We start from the raw sequence: 23,980 nt of genomic DNA, 5'->3' as shown, positions 1-23,980 counted from the left end.
AAGCAATTAGGGGATCTTAAAATTAATTTTGCGCGTGAAAATACGCTGCCATGTTAGGGTATAAAAGCGGGTAAATAAGTCTGCTATACCTCACAATGTAAAGGTACTGTCACGCGCAAAAACGTAATTTTTAAATCGGGAAATTTGAGCAATGAGGGCTTGATATAAGCAATTTTCTCATTTTTTATTAATGGATTTAACCGGTTTAAACCACCGGTTACAGCCGGATTTAACTATACTGGATTTTTCAATTTTTAAAAAAGCCGGTTTTTGGCCAACCCTGGTTTCAACCCTCATTTGTCGCCTGAAAGCAAAAACCACGTACGTCGAGTTACTCGGGGTTTGCTTTCAAGCGACGCATTCTTCTTCAGAGGATGCTCATCTGTTGTTTTTACTTCTTCGTCATTTTTGTTTCCATGCCAACTCTTTGTCTAGTTTCGAATACCTGTTGCGTAACGTTACAGCGCCCTAAATTTAAAATTTTCTCGTAATTTCCATTTTGATGGTAGCATAATGGACTAATTAAAGTATTTAAAGGGAAATTGTCACCACCCTAAAATTGGTTAAAAACCATTTAAATGGATAGAGGACGTCCGAAAATGGTAATACAAAAAATTTCATATTAATATTTCCAGTATTTGATTTATTATTAGCAAACCAATTTCGTGTTTGATCCCCCCCGACTCGAGAATCTCAGTACCGCTTGGTTGAACCTATTTGCAGCGCCATCTCGTGAATGAAATATTATTTTCCCCGGTTTTTGTAGTTTTTCGGTCGGAACTGTCGTCTGCTACGACATTCTCCTTGGCTTTTTAACCGAGTTATATTCGTAGATTGTAGTTGATCGTGTTTTTAAAATGCCTTACACGCCACCCTTTCTCAAATTTTTGCCGCTTCATTCTTTTGGCGCTGCACGTAGGTTCAACCGCGATTTCTGAAATTTTTGGAGCCGTTTGATGTAGGTTGCGGAAAAAGTAGCGTAACTTTTTTAATAATTTCCCAATAACTATAAAATTTCAGGGACATAATCATTAATATATTTTCTATCATTCTGTAAAAAAACCTCGTAAATTTTGGTTTTGGTGACAGTTCTCCTTTAATTAAGTACTTTAATAATTCCACTTTGAAGATAAAATTATGGAGTTCATCTAGGTGCAACAAACGCAAGGAGAACGCAGCTAGCCTTTAAACACGCTAACGCGTACAAATTTCATTGGACGAGCCTTTTCGCTGAGCGTGTTACGGGCGGGGGAAAGACAATTTCCGGATTTTCCCCTTCCGACGGCCGCAGGCGCTAAAGCGTCTAGCCAATGAAAATTGTACGCGAGAAAATTCACGACTTTTGACGGGTTGAGTTCTCCTTGTGTGGGCAGTGCTGTGTTTGTTGCTCCTAGCTTTCATTAAGAATGCATTGAAATATACTTAGCGTTGTTCGCAATCCCCTTCACGCTCTAAGAATAAACTACTTCCACCTTAACAAAATCAAATCAGCACGGTATCTCATTTGCAGGGTTGTTCAAAATGCAAAATACCATTTTACAAATTTCGCAGCGTGGGTCGACGTTTTTACCCCCCTTTCAATATAGGCGTATAATGCAAAAACTGTTAAAACACGCGAAAAGGTAGAAAAGTCGATGTTCTAATAATTCTATATGGTACGAGTTATTTAATTCTCGAAGACCTATTGTTACAAGTAATTCGTTCAGTTTTTAAATTACTTTAAATTGGTTTAGGCTTTAGTTTTTTTGCTCCCTTTTTATTATGCACGTTCAGGGTTGGCTGATTTAAATCAACTTGATTTTAAAAATTTTAATTAAAATAAAAAATCCATAAAAATAAAAAATAAATCAATAAAATCCGATTTAAATTTTAAAAAAAAACAATTTATTTGATTTTATTATTAAATCAAAAAATTGCCAACCCTGTGAACTTTTCTACCTTTTCGCGTTTTTTACAATAATTTAATATTAATAATAATCAGATAAGCTATAACCCAAGGAACCACATAGACCTAAGTCAACTAGTGACTTGTGAAGCCAATAGAGCGTTCTATAAAATCAGTGTGGTGTGCTTTCCCCCTTTTGAGTTCGGAGGAGGTGAAGGTTTGGCCGGTTTTTCGTGTGAGAGAAAAATATTTATCTGGCAAACCCGTAAGAAATTGAGAGCAGTCGATTTTTAGGAGTGTAGCTTATAGTTGCTAGCCTAGGCTTCACTAATTTCCGGCTTTCCGCGCCGTTTTTCTTATTTTCAATGATTTTTGTAATAAATGTATGATGGTAAATAAGCAAAATACTAGTCCCAAATCCACGGGTTTAAAAAAAAAGAAACTTAGATCATGAAAATATTCTTAACCCCAAACATACTTCAACACCTAGGGTCCCTCCTACAACTCCTAAAAGGTACGTCTCTAAAATATTCCTATAAAGACAAGACATAAGCCGAATTCTCTTAAACAAAAGAATAACAAACGTTGTTAGTCCTGCCATGGGCCAAATAATAATAAATCCAGGACATGCCTCTGGTACCTTCACACGTACTAAATCGGCAGACTTGTAAATAGCGGCAGTCCACGCGTCAAAAACCCCTGAAAAAAATCACGGGACTCCCTCAAAATATTTGTAAAAAGAGGGAAAATTTTGAGAAATAAATAAAAAGTAGAATTATTTTTCTCTTTGAGGCATCTGTATAGTGTATACTGACCGTCACTATTTCAGCTCTCCTCTTTTAACTTAACAAGTTGCCGAAAGGCAAAATACAAGTCCAGCGCTAGTTATTTGTGGAATATCAATGCAGCTTAGTAGGCGGAAATATGTTTGATGTTTCGTGTATTGAACGGACGGGGTACGAGACTAATCTAGGTTGAGGGATAAAAAAATTATGATTTTCACTACCAAATAGCTACCTTTCATTTCTAGTATCAGAATGATACAATATATCCTTTACGAGAGAAGTATTCATCTCTATAAACTGCTAAAGGTATTTACTCAAATGAAACACGTACTCGAGCAGGCTCACGCGTCGATTTTTTGAAAGAAGTTTCGAATGAAAAATTAGTGGGTGGCAAAATACACCATAACTATTACATCCATAAAATATGATTTAAAAATTAAGTAAATATTGCTACGCAATGTTATAATTTATATTGCCTTGGGCAAACAGACTATCATTAATAAAATTAAAATTTGTAGAAAAGTGTCATACCTATGTTTATTATGTTACTTATGATGATTCAACAATTATCAAACCCTACTCTTAAATTAAATTATAAACTCATAAGAATAGTTTGATAGTATTCACAACATAAATTTCATATTTAAAACCTGAAAAACATTTTTCATATCACCTAGATTTCCATGTTAAATATACAACCTTAGATAGATGTAGATGAACATGAAAACTGTAAAAACTTGGAAATTTTTTTGGCTTTAGACAATGAAAATTGAAAATGTATAAAACATTAAATAACATATCTGTAATATACACATGCTGTATAATGCATTATATTTACACGGTTATACAATGTAAAATGTACAAATACATATGAGGCTGTTCAATGAGTAGGTATACTGCTGCCAAATGTTACATACTGCTGCAAATATGTTACGTAAACTGCTACAAAATATGATACGTATGCTGAAAAACAATTTTAGTTACATACGTATGCTGCTGTATAATGTATCTCAATTTACTAAAATTCAGATTTCAATTAGATACCGTACATACGTACGCTGTTGTACAATGCATCTCAATACTAAATTTCCGATTTCCATTAGGTACCGTAAAAATGTAGTTACATTTTACTACAGCATACGTATGTATCTCAATACTAAATTTTAGATTTCCATTAGATACTGTACAAACTTAGTTACATACGTACGCTATTGTACCATGTATCTTAATACTAAATTTCAGATTCCCATTTGATACGTGTACAAACGTACAGTTACATACATATGCTGTTGTACAATGTATCACAATACTATATTTTAGATTTAGATTAGATGCATTTCATATACATACGTGGTAGGTCAAAACGGTCCAGTTCATTTAATACAAACTCATTAAGCACCACCATAAGCCTATGATTAGATCAGATAATCTAATATTTACCAAATTAGTTGAGGTTTGCAGATCTAATATACCTGTAAATTAACGTACCACAGAACAAGGACGGAACTGGAATGTAGTTTTCGAGACGAAAGGAATGTGCTTACTTCTTTCATAACCTCGTAGACATTCTCATATAGCTAACGGCCGCGTTGTACCTCTGACAATGGTTTCAGGTAATCCATTTTTCACCCCAAGCCGAATGGAATGTACTGGCTTCTCTTAATAACCTGGGAGAGATTCAAGGCTAGCTAGAGCCACTTTGTAGCTTTGACAATGGTTTCAGGTAATCCTTTTTTTCTCCGTTTTTACTATCAAAGCATAAGTCCAGCACCGCCAATAGATGGCGCGCGCCGGACTAAAAGGTGTGGACCTGTGGGGAATAATTTTCATACTTCGTTAGTCTTGCTCTGTATTCCATTAGGCACAGTAATTGTAACAGTGCCATTGAAGACGAAAATTTTGCTTTATTAAAATGAATAAAGTTAGAAAAAAAATTAAGCTCTATGGGTTTGGAATGAAGACTTTAATGGTTAAATTAATTGTGATAATATTTACGAGCATTTTAATTTACCCGATCACGATTATATATGAAAATATGTAAACTTTGGTGTTGGGAATATATAATGAAATAATGGTCCAGTTCGATTTATGACTGTCTCTTTTATAATTACAATAAAACATTTATAGGCTTAGCCCGGTTTGGTGACATTTATTTTCGAATATAATATGGAGGAATAAAGAGAGATTAAAGAGCACATAAATTTAAACGAGGGGGGGGGGGCGAAGACAGTAGCGGCGCTAAGGGTGGGCTGAAGTGGGCTTTAGCCCCCCTGCATTTCTGAGAGGGGCCACATAGCCACATATTTATATTGAAAGGGCCACATATTCATAATTAAGAGGCCACATATTTTAATTTATGAATTTTCATTATCTCTAGAAATTTGTTTTATTGCGAAGAAACGTTTTTCTGGAAAAAATCTTTCAAAATCAATTTGTTTACTCAAAAAGGTAGTAGACCATAAACGTATAGATTCGGGAGGAAGGTAGCGGAAATTGAGAGAAAGTTGAAAAGAAAGGGGCTTATGGGAATTTAGGGAAATACCCCAGGCATGCACGTGTACCCTCCAGGTCAGATACAAGGTCAGTAGGGGGTCCAGAAAACACGACGAGAGCCGCAACAATAAAACGACCATGCTCTTTTCGCTTCCTGGAAAATTGTGGGTTTATTCGATTTCACCACTTTTGCGAAATATGGTCAATCAAAGGTTCCCGCTAAGGGCCACAAAATTCTTAGGGGCCACAAAATAATTAGCCCACCTGTGAAAAAACCTTAGCGCCGCTACTGGGCGAAGAAAGAGGGAAGAGTCTTGAACTCGTCGAAAAAATAGATCGGTGGAGGGGTCCGGGTCCAGTGGACTCTCTTAAAAATATACACTATTTACAAGTCTGCTAAATCGGTCGTCCACCAAAAGTAACGGGCGGCCATTTTAGTAGGCGCGGAAAAGGTGCCAATAAAAAAAATTGGGAGCAAAATCAAGCAGAAATTTCCGGTTTCCCGAACGCCATCTTGTGTTGACTGAGTCGAAATAGACCCATAACAAAAGAGGGGCCGCAGACGAGGCTTAAGTGAGACCTTTGGACGGAACATCCTGTTTGTGACGTTTTGAATCACGTGGCCGCCATTGAAATATACAGGCGGAAGTAAGGAAACGGATGTTCCGTCCAAATGCTGAGTTGCCAGGTAAAAATGTTAATTTTCGGCCCCCCAACTTTCAACATGGGTCTATTCGGAAATAAGTGGCGGTTGTAATTTGAAAATCCTGCCATATTGGCCCCTCAATTTTAGATAAATGTTAACGATTCTATACTAATTATGAACCTAGTACGTAAAAAAAAGTATTTACATTAATAACCACACTAGATATGATAACTGTTAATAAATATTTCAGGATATTTACTACGACGACCACGTGTATTATTTTTGAAAACTGCCCCTAAAAAATTTGCCCCCAAAATGACGTGGGTCCGCGATCGCGCATTTTTCCCAATAGGGGGCAATAGTGGTCGGGTGTTAGCGCTGTTGGACGGGGTTTTCGCATAGAGTCATGTCCTGGATTTATCATTATTTGGCCCATGGTCCTGCTGAACTAGCACTATAGTTTGTATGAAAAGTTTGGCCGGTTTTGGGCCGATTTTATAGAACGCTCTATTACCGATGGCCGGGCTAAATGGCCAACTGAAAGCGTTCATTGTCATACTTACGCGTATTGACGTTACTTATGCTAGCGTCAAAACAACATGATCGAAGGATATCCGGTTCTAATTAGCGAAATGTTAAACAATTTCTCACCCGTAGCATTTAATATATCAGATTCATAATTTATGATACTCGTATAATGGGGAAGCATTCACTGATAGTTTTTATTGATAAATTATTCACTTCCCGTTTCTTTATTCAACAAAGGAAGATTAATATCAAGTAGGATACTTAAGGTGTTAGTGTAAGTTTTTAAAATGGGTTAAGTAAATTATAATGATTAACTGTTCGGTGAGGTTCGTTCTTTTTAAAGATTTATTGATTGATTAATGACGGGTGTCATTGGGTACGTTGAAATTTAATTAAAAAAAGTTTGAAAAGATCTGGGTTAATTTGCCCTTCAAAAATTTTATTAGGTTCCAATTTTCATTGATCATTTCATACATAAATATTATTGTTTATTCTGTTTTAATATTTCTATAATTGGCAAACAGTCATTTTTTAAATGAGCGTGTATCGAAGTATTAATTACGCTAAGATTTTAATTAAATTGTAAGAAATTCATAAAATTTTGGAAACGTAAAGAAGTATATTTACGTAATTAAAAATTAAAAATAATTTTCAAAGGCTTCATTAGACTTTGTGAAACGTTTGACTGGAAAATAAAATAAACAATAATTAAAATTTTGAAAGGAATTAATCACAGGTATTTTAAAAATAGATAACTATTAGGCATCTGAAATCTGTGCTGTAGGCCCAATCGACCGACAAAATTCGATATAGAATGACCGTTAACTAAACGATATTCCCAATCGACCGACAAAAAACCGATTCTCTATTAAATCGCATATTTTAATAAGTGAACTAATATAAGAATTAAATAACAAATAAAATTCTGAGAAAAAATTTCTATTTTATTTACGAATATATAGATGTCGCATTATTTCTGAACATCATATAAATTTACACAATAAAAAACTAACCTTACCTAACGTAACTTTACATAACCGGTAATCGTTGTAAATTATTTTTAATTGCTTAGTATACACTAGTCTAGAGTTTTTGTTTAGGTCAAGTATATTTACATCTAGTACAAAACAATTCGATAAACTTTATTTAACAGAGTTGCAACAGTACCTTAAAAACTTTGAAAAATCAGGGAATTTGAAAATGGGTCTAATAAATCTAAGTTTGAAAATTGGTGTAAAATGTTAGGAATTTTTAATTGGGCTTTATCAATCACAGAGTGACCACACTTCCTATATTTTATAATTTTTCGATTATCCTCCTATAACCTCCTATAGTTTGTCAATTTTCCTATTTTTCAATATATTTATCGTACTTCGCGTTTTGATTTCAATTTAGTTTTGAAGGTCGATAGAAGGCGTTCAAAAACAGCCAGCCTTTTGCAAAAACACTAATATCGTTGGCTTTTACGGCTGGCTGCTATTTTGAAATGAAAATGTTATATCATTTTAATACCTTTATCTAGTTACGAGGTCTGTGATGTTTTCATATTAAATTTAATATTTCTTTTCAACCAAAGTGCCTTCAAAAGCATCTTTGTTACAATTATTTCCATAAATTCAACTGAACGTTCCTATAATTTCCTATATTTACATAAAAATAACTCCGATAATTTCCTATATTTACATAAAAATTACTCCTATAATTTCCTATATTTACATGAAAATTACTCCGATAATTTCCTATATTTTTATAAAAATTACTCCGATAATTTCCTATATTTTTATAAAAATTCCTCCTATAATTTCCTATATGTTCATAAAATTACTCCTATAATTTCCTATATGTTCATAAAATTACTCCTATAATTTCCTATATGTTCATAAAATTACTCCTATAATTTCCTATATTTTCATAAAAATTACTCCGATAATTTCCTATATTTTTATAAAAATTCCTCCTATAATTTCCTATATGTTCATAAAATTACTCCTATAATTTCCTATATTTTCATAAAAATTACTCCTATAATCTCCAATATTTACATAAAATTACTCCTATAATTTCCTATAAAATGACTAAATATTTCCTATTAAAAATTGGATGGTTTCCTGTGGTCACCCTGAAATCAGGGAATTTGAAAAAGAGCCTAATTTAATTTAATTAAATTTCCTATAATACCCATATTTTAAACTCAAATAGTTGATATTTTACCCTTAGAAGTCTTTAAAACGTCCTAGTTTTTAAAGATGCTTATTTCCAACCCTGTTCGCCGATAGGTTTTGACTATTTCTATCGGTTATCCACTTTATTTTGAATGTTATACCCCCTTTAAACTATTTTAATTAATTTTCTCCTTTTTTTATCCCAATTTTCTTCCTATATTTTCCTTTTCCCCCAAATTTCTTTTTACATAATTTCACTGATAAATTTCCTATAATCCCTTTAAAGGATTTAAAAATATTCGGTGATCAGGGAATTTCAATCTAAAAACACTACGACAAGTCACAGTGCTTCCCTCTGTCGGTTCTAATAAATCCCTTTTTATCCCTTTCACAATTTTTTTAAACTAAAACAATAAGATTTATAATATTTAGGCCTTATATTAAAAAAAATATTTTAAAATCTATGACACTTCCGAATCCCAGTTAATTTCATTCGTGGATTCCAATAAAGGTAGAGGCGCGGTATTTGAAGTATTAGACCAAAATATTTCTAGCGAAAATTAGGAAAATTCCGAAAAAACCCTTAATTTTCCCTTTTACCCTCTCTTCCAAAATGCCTCGTCAGTATAAATTCTATAACTACGCCAATATTTCGCAAAATAAAAAAATTCCCACCCATGGAAACTCCATATTCAGATAAACAACCATTTATCCACGAAAGCCGCAATGACACGTCAAATTGAAACAAGACTGTGAATTCCCATCATGTTTTAACCACCACACCTATGCCAAACTCCCCCCCCCCCCCCCTGCCCTTCCACGTGCAATGATAAATAGTTGTTTCAAGTGGAGTTGGCGGCGCGGCTGTAAACCGAACCTAATCGTACAAAGCGAAAACTATCTGTGGGGTATTCAGATGAGCCAGTGATGTTCCTGTTAGATTTAAGAAAGTATTTTCTACCCTAAACAAAACGTACTTTCTGAGGAGCAAACGTACTTTACGTATTTTAGTCGACGCTGCGAGCGCCATCTAGAGTTTTCACACGGAAAAGGCGCCAATTTTTTTAAAATTCAAACGAAATGGCAAGAAATATCTATAAAATAGGCGCGAATTTTAATTTAATTAAAAAGAATAACTCCAATAGCAATTTAGAAATGTTTCATACGATAATGAAATAATGAATAATTGAATACAAATTTTTGGCATAATTTCAGGTATCATGTAATTGTTTAGACATAAAGTTCGAATTAAAGATCAGGGGGAATTGCTTTCTTAATCAAACAACGACTCGGCGGCTCCCAGTTAAAACAAGATCTATCTGTTGTGGTTTTTCCAATAAACTCTTTAGTTAAAATGAGGGAATTACAAGTTTTTGTTGATAACAAATTTCTCTGATCGCTTTTAATTAGTTTGTAGTTTGAAAACACTCTCTCAACGTTAGCACTTGAGTGCGGCAAAGAAATGAGCGCTTTTGAAAAACGAGCGAGTGTAGGGAACATTTGATTTCCTAATGAATTTTTAAATTGGCCAACTTTATTCCAAAATCCCTCTAGTGATTCATCACTATTTCCTAGATTTTGTAAACAATCAAAATTTGGCAGCATTCTCCACTCTTCGTTTAGAGTTTCTAATTCTTTAGCGGAAACTTAGTTGGGAAATTGCGTAGCTAAAGGTACAAGACTCGCTACCTCCCCAGATACGGCGATATATGGTTAAAAACACGATATTTTCGTTAAAAAAAGATCATCGAATGAAAATCGGGATTTAATTTGGGAGCACAGCTCCTCGTAGAACTCGGTTACTCTTTCATAAAACATCGTTAAATCATTTGGGCAAATTTTGACTTCAGAAATCATTATTTCTGCTTTGGTACCGATATAGACGTTTGTGGGAGATAGCCGTTTCGATTTATTTTTTGGACAAATGTTACTGACGGAAGTTTCATCAACATATTTTTTTGCAAAAAATTTCTCAGCATCGTTTAATCTCTGTGTGCAGTTTTGTGATTCTTGGAGATTCGCTTTGAAAAATAAGGTTCATTTTGTTAATGTGACCTAAAATTTAATTTAAAAAACTGTAGTATAATTTGTTCGTTGGGTTTCTCAATGCATTAAGAATTGTTGCAGCCGAAGCTACTTTGTCCTCTAGGGCAGCCGATTGAAAAAAAAAGTATTAGAGCCGGCCATTGTTCAAGCATTCTAGAAACCACAGCTCCTAAAGAGAGGCAACGCGTTTGGCAAGGTGTTAATAGCTTATGAGGTTCAACTTTCACAAAGTCTTGGAATTCTTTGTATTCCATGATCCGTTTAGCGCTATGGCTAAAGTAGGAATTAGAATCAGACGATTCTGCATCACCTAGTATTTCTTCTTGGAAAACATCGGCAATTATCTGTCTCTTTGGTTTAGTGTATCCGGATACTCCTGGTTCGTCGCAATCGTCACCGTCTGTTTTATTCAATAAGAGCACTTTGGTTGTTTTTGTTTTAGTTTAAATTAAAAATCGATCCATAATTGAACTTTCAAGTAGCTAAACTTTCGTAATAACATTGAACTGCGAATTTAAAGAGAAACTAGCAACAAAATTGAAAACATATGAGCTCAAAAGCTTTGATGCTTTTAGTTTTGGCGTTTGAATTAAAGTGTGGTGGACTGGACTACTAGATTAAGCATATCAGAGTCAAAATGTCAGAGTAGAATTGACTGATGTCACTTGTTAATTACGTATAAGTACATCCTCGAAAGGACCAAAGTTTACCCCTCTCCCCCCTCACAAAGACCAGAATACCCGGAAATTAGAAAAGAGATAGTAAACTTGACCAACAAATTTTCAGCTGTTCGTGGTAGACAGTATAATAACAAATGGGGGAACCCCTCTCGTTTGGAAAGGTATTGACTTAGTTTCTACTGCATTCCTCTTCCACTCCCCTCATCACATAGCTATTAGCTACTTATATAGGGGAGGATTAGAAGAACTTAACAATCAACAGAAAAAGGCGGGAGAGTGAGGGAAAGTTGGGACACTTCAATAAGAGATAACACATTCTTTTGTAAGATCTTTTATTCCCCGAATCCCCGGCTAGGGCCAAGTTTCCCCATTCTACTACCGGATATTAACTGACCCCCGTTTGATAAGCTTTGAACAACCACCTGGCCACTGCCAAGTGCCACTGGCAGTCTGCCTGTATTTCAGGTGTAATTTTTGTAAACCACCTACTGTGCAACGAACTTTGAATGAGTGAAAAACGGGGAATATTTGGGGTATTTCAATGGTTGACCACTCTTTGCGCGAGAATCGTTTTTATTTATATACGAAAATTTTCATAACGTAATAAAAACCATTCATTTATTCCAAAATTGTATTTTGGCATTGAAAATAATAAAAACGTACTAAATACGTTGAAAAAAATCCAAAACGTATTTTTGTACTTCAAATTTCAAAACGTACTAAAAAAGTACAATTGTACCGTCCGGAACATCACTGAGATGAGCCATTTTCAGTTGAGGGAGGTCAAACCGGATTTTCCCCCTTTCTTGAGTGTGGAGTACCCAATTTCGCGTTGTTTCCATTTCCGCCCCCACCGCTAAAACCCCCTATTTCGAGTTTCTTTTGAAAGAAAGTAAAATCTCCCGCGAGATAAATCGGGTCAAAATGGTGATTTTCATAATTTCCTACTCCAGATATATTTGCCGGCAAAGCTCACTTTCTAAGCCTCTTTCTGGGTTTCTTCCAACTCTAATATCGTAGCCGCTGAAATTTTTGTGGTTTTGAAATTATCCTAATTATTTGTTGGAAAATAAGGTACGTTTAAAAAATTATTTTCATTTCGATCAATTAAACTAAATATTCGCATTACGTTATAAATTATGGTTATGTTTTTAAATTTCGACAAATTAAACTAAATTTACTTCATAAATATTATATATTATAATTAATTTTTTTCTACCATAAATCGATCAATTTTAAAGTATAGAAATTTAATTATATTTATACGGTAATTTTAAACAATAAATACATTTTCATTTCGACCAATTAAACTTAATATTCGCATTACGTTATAAATTATGGTTATGTTTTTAAATTTCGACAAATTAAACTAAATTTACTTCATAAATATTATATATTCTATTTAATTTTTTTCTACCATAATTCGATCAGTTTTAATGTATAGAAATACCTAATTAATTACTCACCAAGCATTGTTATATTTACAATATAACTATTTTAATTTGCTTCTGGAATATATATTAAATTTGAAATTTTATATACCATTATTCGATCAATATCTGGTATGGAAGTACCTAATTAGTCATTGAATTATGGTTGTATTTAAATGGGATTTATTGAGATAAATTACTTTTGAAATAATAAATTATAAAGTTTATCTACCATTATTCGATCAATATCATGGTATGTAAGTACCTAATTAGTCATTGAATTATGGTTATATTTAAAATGAGACTAGCCTAGCTGAAATTATTTTATATTTATATATTTTTAACCAATCGTAGTTGGCAAAATTTCAATGGATGAATATAATAATTAAGCATGATTTAGCAAACTCGGCGTGTCTGTAATAGCAATGAGCGTAAACGACTCGAATTTCCGCAGAATGAGAAATGTATTCGGGTTGTATCTATTTTCAACGGTTGACCTCTCCCCCTGAATAATTCATCGGTTTGTTCGTTTGATCCGGCACGTCGCTGACCTTCCCCGGCCGACACTAACAAGCCTTGGTCCGTTTCCCATCCTCGGCACGACAGGACGTGATCTCGAACCCTTCCGGCGTACGTTACCATGACGCGTTTCCGCGCACGTTTTTTCCCATACCAAGAGTAGCCAATCAAAGCTGTTCCCGTTACCTCTTATTCAGAGTTGCCACACGCCAGCAAAACAGGCGAAACTATAATGTAAATTTGGTCTTAAAGGGGAATGGTCAAGCTTTAACCAGTTAGTTAGCCCTGTAGCCCATTAAAAACTAAAATTTATGGCTAAAACCGCATCAAAAAATATTGAGTGGTTGATTTTTAATAAAATAAAGAAATTTCGGGAAATCGAAAAGCGCGCGTCCGCCGCGACACCTGGTGAGAAGTCGGTGAGACAGAAAAACAACGTAAAAACGCGCGCTGCTGAAGACGCGAAAAATTTGTTTTGCACGCGCGGCGCGATTTTAAAAGTTAGGATAGTTCGAAAATCGCTCATACGGGTTAGGGGCGCTGGCGGCAGCCCCTAAGATGGCGGCGAAAATTCAAACCCAAACACCTGGCGTTATTTTTCGTTTCAACTTTTTGGGCCAAAAGCAATTTTTTCGAGACAAAAAAGTTAAGTGTTAGTATATTGAACGTCTTGTTAATCTTTTGATACGGAAATAAGGCCATATTTGGAAAAGCTTATCCGTTCCCCTTTAACGAACTTGTTAAAATGGAAAAACAATTTTGATTCGATAACTCGTGTTCATAGTTGGCCGTGCAACCTTGGATTTTAGTCATATAGAGTAATATCGGCGTGACGTATAAATAAATCCTATACAGTGATTTCAGTATCACGTGATACGAAGTCACCTATACTTTTTCCCATAGAGAAAAAATTCCGCCCAAAATGGCGGCCATAGCCAAAGCTACGAACTGAAACTACTCTATAGATAAAAAACTGCCCTCAAAATGGCGTCCATAGCACGAAGCTACAGAGCGATACTACTCTATTATTAATCCAAGGTGCGACGGCACATAAAAAAATCATTCAGGGTTCGTACACTACCTGGAAAAGACAGGGAACTTGAAAATGTTGCCAAAAGGTCAGGGAATTTGAAAATGTTTCCAAAAGGTCAGGGAATTTGAAAATGTTTCCAAAAGGTCAGGGAACTTGAAAATGTTGCCAAAAGGTCAGGGAATTTGAAAATGTTTCGAAAAAGTCAGGGAATTGGAAAATTGTTCCAAAAGGTAAGGGAAAAGTCAAGGAATTGGACAATTATTCCAAAATGTCAGGGAAAAGTCAAGGAATTTGACAATGATCTAAAAAAAAATCAGGCTTATAAATTTTTGAAAGAAAATATTTTTTAAGATTTTTACCTTAAACCATTCATTTATTCTACAAAAATGGTCAGGGAAAATTTGGCAATTTGGTCAGGGAAAACCTGGAAATGTCAGAGAATTTAATTCCGGAAATTTGGTACGAACCCTGTCATTCCTTTTAGATACTGCAGACAGCTAATTAACTTCCACCTTTCTATTTCAAGATTTTTTAAATAAATATAATAGTTAGGTAATTTAGATGAATCGATCAAAATTTAAACCAATTTAAAATTAGGAAAGATGGCGATGCAGTTCTCCACAAGTCACGTGACTACCATCTTTTCAGCCCCCATGAACTTTATAGTTTCGCCTATTCAAAAAAAGGTCTAAAAAGTCAAGGAATTTTTAAAAAGTAAATAGGTGGGGTGGCGGAGTGGTTAGCACTTTCGCCTCGCAGCAAGTGCCTGAACAACTCAACGGGGGTGTATTGGGCCAAAATTCGCGTAAAGCGATGAACACTCTCCTCTCTCGCGCCAGTGACGTCATTGGGTTAGAAATTCCCATGTAGTCGAGAAAAAAAGGGGGTTTATACTGTGTATAGTTTTGTCCGTCTTTCATAATATTTGAATAAGATGTATTTGCTTTAAATATGGCAGTATGAAGTTAAATTTCTTTTTGAAATATTATATTATGAATATTATAATATATTGTATTATATTATGAATATTATAATATATTGTATTATATTATAAATATTATAATATATTGTATTATATTATAATATATTGTATTATATTATATTATAATATATTGTATTATATTATATTATAATATATTGTATTATATTATAGTATATTGTATATTTATATTATATTTGATTGTATATTGTAATATATTATATTTTAGTATATTGTATTATATTATAAATATGTAATATATATTACAATATATAGGCCTATATACTTTTTTTCAATAGTTTATAAATATCTATATACTTTTCATTTAATCTAGTAAAAGAATTATTGAAAACAATTTAATATAAAGAAAAAAAATTATTTTTGATTAAAAAAATCGTGAAATCATAAAGTTAATAGTTAAGCGTTTGAGTATTCATATCAAAATAATTTTATAGCAAAGGTCGTATAGCAGTTGTAGCCCGACATTTTGGAGAGCTTTCAAATTAGAAAACCAAAGACGGAAAATTTATTTATTCATAACAATATTTATAAATAATATTTTAAACGCAAGGCTTAAGGATGAAAACTGGCAGCGGGCTAACCTTGGAGGAACTATCTAGTAGCGCACGCACGATTTTTAAAAACCTTGGGAACAACTCCTTCCGCGTAGAGTTTGCAAGTTCTCCCCCCACTGGTTTAAGGGGTTTTGCCTCGAGCTCTTCGGTTTCCACTTCCATAAAAACTTGTTGAGATTAAGTGTAATAGCAAAAGTAGCATAAGACCCAAAAGTGTGTCAGAACGGTATAGTAGTTAATGAGAGTTTGACGCAAAGTAAAAAAGGGAAACGAAAGGGGGTCGGAAAATACGTCATCAAAGTCGAGGTACTCCAGCGCGGCCGAGTGAGGCGTTTTAGAACGTATGTCAACGGGCGAGTAAATCGAAGACTATAGACTAAATATAAAGTTGCTAGTACTATTCCAACTAGTAGGTTATGTAGTCTATAGTGTGACTAGGTCTCACTAGAATTTTTAATAGGCGCGAAGGTACAGCTGACACACTTTTGGGTCTTATGCTACTTTTGGTAATAGTGAGTGTTACAGTGTAGGGAGCTGTTGGCTCGCGTGACATGAAGGTCTTGCCACCACTAGAGCTCGGCGTTTGGATAAGAATTAATCACTTTATTTATTTTTATCCAAAACACTCATTTATCCACAAATTATCCGAATAAATCTATTATTTTTACATGTTAAATTGCTTTTTAGTATGGATAATATCCACGAAAAAACAGTTAATCGAAATTTTAGCGGTAGCATTGTAACCCGGCCACCTGAATTAATGGCTTTAAACGTCGCTAGATGACTTGGTGCCTTATTATTAAATTTTATCTTGACACTTTTTGAAGGTAATTTTACTCTAGATCTATGACAAATTCGATGATTATCATTTATTTTCTTGAAAGTTTGGCTAATTTTTTCAACATTAGGAAAAAACTATTCGCTCGCTTTGGGACGAAAAGAGTACACCTTTTACCCCAAACTACCAACTTCTTCCATACAATAACAGACAAACTGTATTTTGAAGTTGCTCGCTATTTCCTAAAAAATTACTCCAATAGTTTTCGCCTATTGCAATAACCTTTTTACCGAAACATAAGTGCACTTAAATTTATTAACATTGATAAAAGTAAAAAAAGAAAAGAAAAATTTTGGCCTTAAAAAGTCAGGGAAAACAAAATTTTGTGGCAACCTCGTTATTTTCGACCGTTTCATTACCATAAGTAACGTGATTACAAAAGGTATGACACTTATTATGGATTTATCTCCAAAATAATTTTGGGCTAGTAAATACGTTGCCATGTTGGGGTATAATATTTGGTAAATAAGCCTACTCTTTAATGTAAAGGTAGTTTCGCGCGAAAATAACGTAATTTTGAAATTGGTCAATCATTATAAAGCTAATTTCTACACTGACACTCTCGCCCAGCTCCTATTTGGACTTGCAAATAAATTGAGTAGTATGTTTAGTTTTGGGCATATTTAGACACTAGGGGGTTCTGTGCTGAATTAAACCTTGATTGCGCAATTACTATGTAAATGAGTTCCCTAAAACCAAAGATAATTTAAAACTTTCGTACCCTAGATTCTAATTGGGAGAGCTTTCCGATTGACGGTTTTGTAAATAAGCGTTTACCCACTTCCGGCACGTTACCTCCGAAAAATCTGTCTCCATCGGACGTCGTCAATAGTTGGCCGTGGTCTTATCTGTAGTAGGTAACCATGGCAACAAGGGAGCTGATTTTTCCGGATTTCCAGCTGGGAGTGGGTAAACGCTATTGACTACGCGAGAGGCAATTATTTCGAATCTAAGGTACGAGCTAGGGCTGTGCGAATACCCGAACATCATCGAGTACTCAGCCTTTTTTGAGGTCACGTACTCGAACTCGACCTTGAATAAGTAATTGGAGAATACTCGTCGATTACCGAGTACCAAAAAATGGCATATTCGGGTACAAGATTACTCGAATAAGCTGCTCTCTAAACTCGTCGAATATTTGTTTTTTCTATCCTCATTGCTTCAAAATTCAAAGAGGGGTTTTTACAACTTTTTGGGGGGCAATAAACGGTACCTACAAAGTTGTGGAAACTGTGGTTCATTTAAATTAAAGGAATATTTTTCAGCATTGAAAGTTACTTTATACTCCTTTTAATTTAAATTTCATAATTACTTGAATAAAACCAGCTCCTAATAAAGTACTCGATAACCCGACTCGTTAAAAATATTAAAAATATTCCCCTTAATCAAGTACTCGACTTCAATATTACTCGATTCGAATACCCGACTAAAAAGAATTTGATACTCGATAACCGATTGCTTAAAACCACTACTCGCACAGCCCTAGCACGAGCTGTTTATATTGGCTTCACGTGTATAAAGCCAATATAAATATACATGCATCAGTAAAACCGTAACAGTTGTTGAAATGTTGAACGCAAGATTTTGGCTACTATCGGAAGCGTATGAAATTAACCTGTTACACGAGTAGGTTTTTCTGATATGAACGCGCGTCTTGATTCTAAGAATTCTTCCCTTGATAGTGAAAATTCTTACTTCTCAAAATTTGGACGGTCCTTCTCACCGGAAGTGACGTAATCTCTTCTCACGAGTTCTCACTGGGTCAAAAAGAAGGGGGGGGGGGGTTATAAATAAAAATGGCAGCTAATATCCTAGTCAAGTTTACTTGATGCTGAAGAAAATAAAAATATGATATTTTTGTGGACGAAAGTGAATTTCAGAGAAAACCGATTTTATTTGCGATGAAATATTTCCTTTTAAATGTTTTCTTCCTTCGTTGTTGTCGTGACATCGTTTAGAAATATTTATTGTCAAAAACTTGGTTTACAACGTTCGTGGTATTATCGTAAGCCACGAAGAACTCTTCTCAAGAGAAGAATTCCTTCTTAGCATTTTGAGCGTTTTGGCGTTCAATAACCATTTACGTCGTAATCATAGTCCTTTTCCCTAAATATAAATATATTCTTGAGCACACTTTGTATTGGTACTTGTTAACGTCATAAGTATGTAGTTAATTACACACCCAAATATAGCGTTGATAAAACCATGTTTATTCATAGAAAATTAACGTCATTTCGATCGATTTCTTGTCTTTGGTTTTTTTTTCAAATACCGTTGATACATATATATTTACCCTTGTCTTGGGTTTTTTCAAAACCCTTAACTTAAGAAGCTCTAGATAACATTTTAAAGCTTTGCTGTTGTATCGTGATATTTGGTGTACGTAGTAAAATATCAACATGTGTTTATTTCATACATCTGGTTTTCGTTGTTGTACCGACGATATTTGAAAACATGTGTGACGCTTATTTTTCGGTAAATTATTTATGTACAAGTAGAGGTCTCGAATAGCTTTAATAATTTTAAGTGGAGTTTTTTTTTTCCTGGAAATTTTTTCGGTAGCGTCACTATGATAAACCTCTTAATAAATTTCGCGTCTGTTTATTCTACAAAAATATCGATAAAAAACCTACTCCACAGTTTTGATTAACTTATTATATACTTCATAGTGTTAAATATCGTTATTCTTAGTCTTCCAAAATAAAAAAAACCCGAATTTTGTTCTTAGCTTATCTTCAGAAGTACCTCTAAATTTGGTAGATTTACAATATCGTTTTGATGAAATAATATGGTATAGATGTGTTTTTTTAATTGTGTTTTAATGTTCATTTTCTTTTTATCCTTTTAGGAAGATAAGATGTGGCTTTCTCCCTGAAATTATGTATTCATGCTTACCCATGCAATAATTGAGGTAATTTTACTTTTATTTTTTAACTTTAATTGTCGAGTATTTGAGTAAACACCGTCTTAAGTGGGACATTTGAAAGGTCTTGGTTTTCCCAAATAACCAAGTTGGATTTTTCATTTGTTTTCAACAGTTTCAGGTTTTAGTTTGACGCAGAAATCGAAGGAATAGCTATACTTAGTTAAGTTCTTTTGTAGGTTTATTAATGTTGATTTTTATTTGGAAATACTATACTACTGGTGTAGTTTAATTTAGGTCAGTTCCTATCTACAAAATATAGACTTTACCCCCTAGTAAACTTGTGACGTCAATCTTTAATATTTAATCCAATGACGTCATAGCTTAGCGCCGCTGGGTGATATTGGTACCACAAATTCTATAATCATTCTGCTGGTGCTGATCGTTTGGAACACTTCGAAGGGTACTGGTGTTTTGAAAATTATTTATAAATTCGTTTTATACTGTTTAATTAGGTAATAATATTGTTGAGTAAATTTAATTAAACTACGCGAATTATTGCGCAAATATAACGTTTATTAAAACAATTAAAGTTACAATTATTAATTATTTTTAATAAATGTTATACATGCGCGATAATTCATGTAGTTAATTTTATTATGCTTAAAGGGAGTGTAACCATAGCATTGAAGGTTTAGAGTTGTCTGATTTAAATCAAGTAATTTAAAAAAAAACATGGTTTTAAATCATGTATTTATTAAAATGTACAAATTAGTTTCTTTAGAAATTTCAATTCAGAGAAAATGAAATGAAATTTTATTATTCCTTAATAATTCAATTTAATAAAGCTTAATTTAAAATAGCTTACATTATCGCTGCACTCAAATCATTTATTAACCTGCCCTCACAAATGAATCAAAATCCAATTTAAATCAAATCAATTTTTTTATATAAAAAAATCAACAACCCTTTCTACGATATTTTTTAAATTAATAACTTGGTACTTTAAGTGAATTAATTGCTTTAATTTTTCATAGCTGTTTGATAAAACCCGTTCGGGGAGAGGACGACCATGTCAGTGGTGGATGGAAGACCCGCTCAGTATGGAGTTAGCCTTAAGCAGCTCCAGGAGCTTATGGAGACCAGGGGCCGGGAGGCAGTCGAGAGGATACGAACAGAGTACAACGGAGTTCAGGAATTTTGCAGGAAGCTTTACACATCGCCCACCGATGGTGCAATTACATTTCGCCTTAAATATCTATTGCAGCAAATAGTTATTTGGGTGATAAACTAAATTATTTTTTAATTTTCCTCCAGGATTGAGTGGTTCGGTGGCAGACTTAGACCATAGGAGGGAAACATTTGGAGCCAATTCAATCCCACCTAAACCACCCAAAACATTCTTACAGTTAGTATGGGAGGCGTTACAAGATGTAACGTTAATCATCTTGGAAGTGGCAGCTGTTGTATCATTGGGTTTAGCCTTTTATAAACCACCTCCTGAAGTTGGAGGTAAATATAACATTTGGTTATTAGTTTATTTTTCTTTTGGGAAATTTCATCTTTACACAATCTTGATTACCATTTTAATTAATCTTTTATTCCTTAGTTTTTTTAATTTTTCTGTCACTTGTTTTTCACTGTAGCTTAAACATTTTTTAAATTTTTTTGATAAGATCAACTATCATAAAATAATTTTTTTAATTGAACGTCAACTTTTAACAAATTTTGAGCTTTACAATTCTTTTAATTAACGCCAAAATTAACAAATTTTTTAACTCTCAATTAAAATTTTTCAGGTAACACCCCATTTAAAAATATTTTTAGTTAACTCTCCATTAAAAAAAAAATAATTTTTTTAGTTAAATGAGTGTATAAAGTTTAGTTGAGTGATACCAGAAGATTAAAATTTGAGAAGTGTCCATCTAGCCCATTAAAATGAAAGATGTACCTTCACAGGCTTGACACAGATTCTATTAGTTTATTGAGGATACATAACGCCCCTGAGCTTAAATTTACTGTCAAATCGTGAGTGTGTGCTCCGCATGCAAAAATTAAACTGCATAGGGATCTGCCTATTGCTAAACCATATTTTCCTGATGAAATAGAATATCATTACGAAATCTTCATCCCACACTATTTTTAAAGCAAACTTATTTTGAAGAATCAACAAGAACCTACGTAAATAACATTAAAGACTGAGACCAGAGTGAATTTCCACCCCTCTTATCCTGTACTTAATTTTTTGACGAGTGACAACTGATTGACATCTCTGACAACTTAAGTGACAGCTCTGACAACTTGACTGACCGCTTGGACAATTCCATGTATTGTAGCTTACCTCTTTTTTTGATGCTCATTGTATATATTCAAAAACAGTCAGAACCGTCGGTCAAGTTGTCGACACTGTCACTCAATTTTGCGGGGGTCTAAATTCGCGCATGAGAAAATGGAATCTCTGTTCTCGTCCTTTAAGATAGGTAGATGAATACTTCTCTCGTGCGAGGTATTGCAAACTTCTGGAATTACCTTAAACACTTGTAGTTGAGAGAAAACGGAAATTTTATCTGGTTTTCTTTTCTGTCTCACTTAAGCTAAGCTAAGTTTATTTTATTAGATTAGATTAACATATGACTTTACATTTCTTAATGGTAATTTTTCAGTTCACGAAGAAGGAGAGGCTGAAGCTGGGTGGATAGAGGGAGCCGCCATTTTAGTATCTGTTATCATCGTTGTTATAGTAACAGCGTTCAATGATTACACCAAAGAGAGACAGTTTCGAGGATTGCAAAACAGGATAGAATGTGAACACAAATTTTCTGTGATTAGAGGAGGGGAGTTGTTACAATTACCCGTCACTGAAATAGTGGTAGGGGATATATGTCAAGTAAAATACGGTATGTTCATGTTACTTTAAAGTTATAGCTTTAGTTAGCGAAAGTTAAATGATTTTCTTTTCCCAACAGGGGACTTACTTCCGGCGGATGGAATAGTTATACAAAGTAACGACCTGAAGGTGGATGAAAGTTCCTTAACTGGGGAATCAGACCATGTCAAAAAAGGCGAATCCCTGGATCCTGTACTTTATTCTGGTAGTACATTTTGCTTTGTTCTAGTTAAATGCTTGCTCTAATACATTTAAGCCTTGGCTCTTATCAAATAGAGCTTATAGCGTTTTCCATTGGGCTGCTCTGAGCTGTCTCGGAACACCCAGAAAAACGAAACGTATACCATTGGGAATAAAGGAGCAGCTCGGAGACCCTGTTGCTCCCTCGCATATTGATCCGAGCTGCACAGTCTCTTGAGCCAGAGCGAAATTTTCAGATCTCTCGGATTGCCAATGGAATACAAACTTCATACACTTTTGCTTTACTTTCGGAATATAGCAGACGATACACCGCTCTCTCTAAAATTTGTATTACATTGGGAGCAATTTAGATTGGTCCTCCACTCTGGAGTGATGACGTAAGAGACAAAATGTGATCATTCTCGGAAGTGGTTTCAATGGAAAATGCTATTTGACTAATCATAGATGAATAAGATTCCCCAGGATAGCTATCCTCACCAAAAAGTCTTCTCAACAAAATCCTTGACTACTAGCACCACCTGTTAAAAAATACTGCTACCAAATGTCAAAAGTCAGATATTGTATTAAAATTCTGGAGGGAGAATAAATTATAGCATAGGGAAAAGATATTGGGAATTTTTCAGCCTCCATTAAAATAACTATCGCAATTAGGATCCTGTTAGCATTAATATTTAACTTAAAATTGAAATAGTTTAGAGCAGTAGCTTCAGTCATTTTGTGTTATCTTTGCGTATTCACAGTAGTGGCTATGGCTATTTTTTTGTGACTAGCGCTTGATAGGGAAATACAGTGGCACCAAAACGTTATAATATAATTCCAAAGTTCCATGAATTTGAAGAACCAAATTAATGAGACTTAAATAACTACTGTGGTTTTAGTTTTTTTGAATAATGTAATGTAATTTAATTTTAGGCTTTATTTTATTGTAAGTTGAGCTAATTTGAACATTTAATCTTATTCATTTATTCCTTTATTTTAGTGTAAACTTAGAAATTATGGTTTCATTGAAATTTTAATACATTTTAAAAAATTTGCAGTAATAAAAATAGCATTAGTGTCTTTCAAAGATAAATTTTGTATTTTTCTTGGTAAAATTTAACTAATAGAGATTGGTCATTTGTGAAGGTACACACGTCATGGAAGGCAGTGGAAAAATGGTGGTAACTGCAGTAGGAGTGAACTCCCAGGCTGGTATCATCTTCACACTCCTCGGTGCTGCTAGATCAGAGGATGATGCGCAGAAAAAGAAAAGGAAGAAAGGTACTGTACAGTTTTTCAAATTGCCTACTTTATCTTTTCTAAGAAATTCCTAGTCTATTTTGTTGAATTTTGTTCAGTTAAATATTTCATAGTTTATAAATTTTTTATTAGTTAGGCCTGAAGTTATCGGATTTATTTTAATTTTTAATGCATAGAGAAAATGTCACTTA

At 33.9% G+C, this 23,980-nt stretch overlaps 1 protein-coding gene across 9 annotated transcripts in view; it reads left to right on the top strand.

The window, feature by feature from the left end:
* Positions 1-23,980, top strand: part of PMCA (plasma membrane calcium-transporting ATPase 3) — a 133,112-nt gene that overhangs the window by 82,674 nt on the left and 26,458 nt on the right. For 2 of the 9 annotated variants that reach the window (XM_090176582.1, XM_090176589.1), the window contains 6 exons: positions 19,448-19,510; positions 20,500-20,694; positions 20,780-20,974; positions 22,126-22,359; positions 22,429-22,554; positions 23,676-23,810. In XM_090176582.1, coding sequence (XP_090032708.1) covers positions 20,535-20,694; positions 20,780-20,974; positions 22,126-22,359; positions 22,429-22,554; positions 23,676-23,810 — 850 coding nt within the window. In that variant the 5' untranslated portion in view covers positions 19,448-19,510; positions 20,500-20,534. Of the gene's footprint in view, positions 1-19,447; positions 19,511-19,749; positions 19,926-20,499; positions 20,695-20,779; positions 20,975-22,125; positions 22,360-22,428; positions 22,555-23,675; positions 23,811-23,980 lie in introns of those variants that run through there. The other 7 variants (XM_090176600.1, XM_090176594.1, XM_090176604.1 and 4 more) reach the window with 6 other exon arrangements.

This window comes from Leiobunum rupestre, chromosome 1, assembly GCF_980474605.1.
Source record: "Leiobunum rupestre chromosome 1, qqLeiRupe1.1.hap1, whole genome shotgun sequence".
Classification (NCBI taxonomy): domain Eukaryota; kingdom Metazoa; phylum Arthropoda; class Arachnida; order Opiliones; family Sclerosomatidae; genus Leiobunum; species Leiobunum rupestre.
The sequence above is the reverse complement of the archived record's forward strand: the minus strand, read 5'-3'. Positions and strand labels throughout refer to the sequence as shown.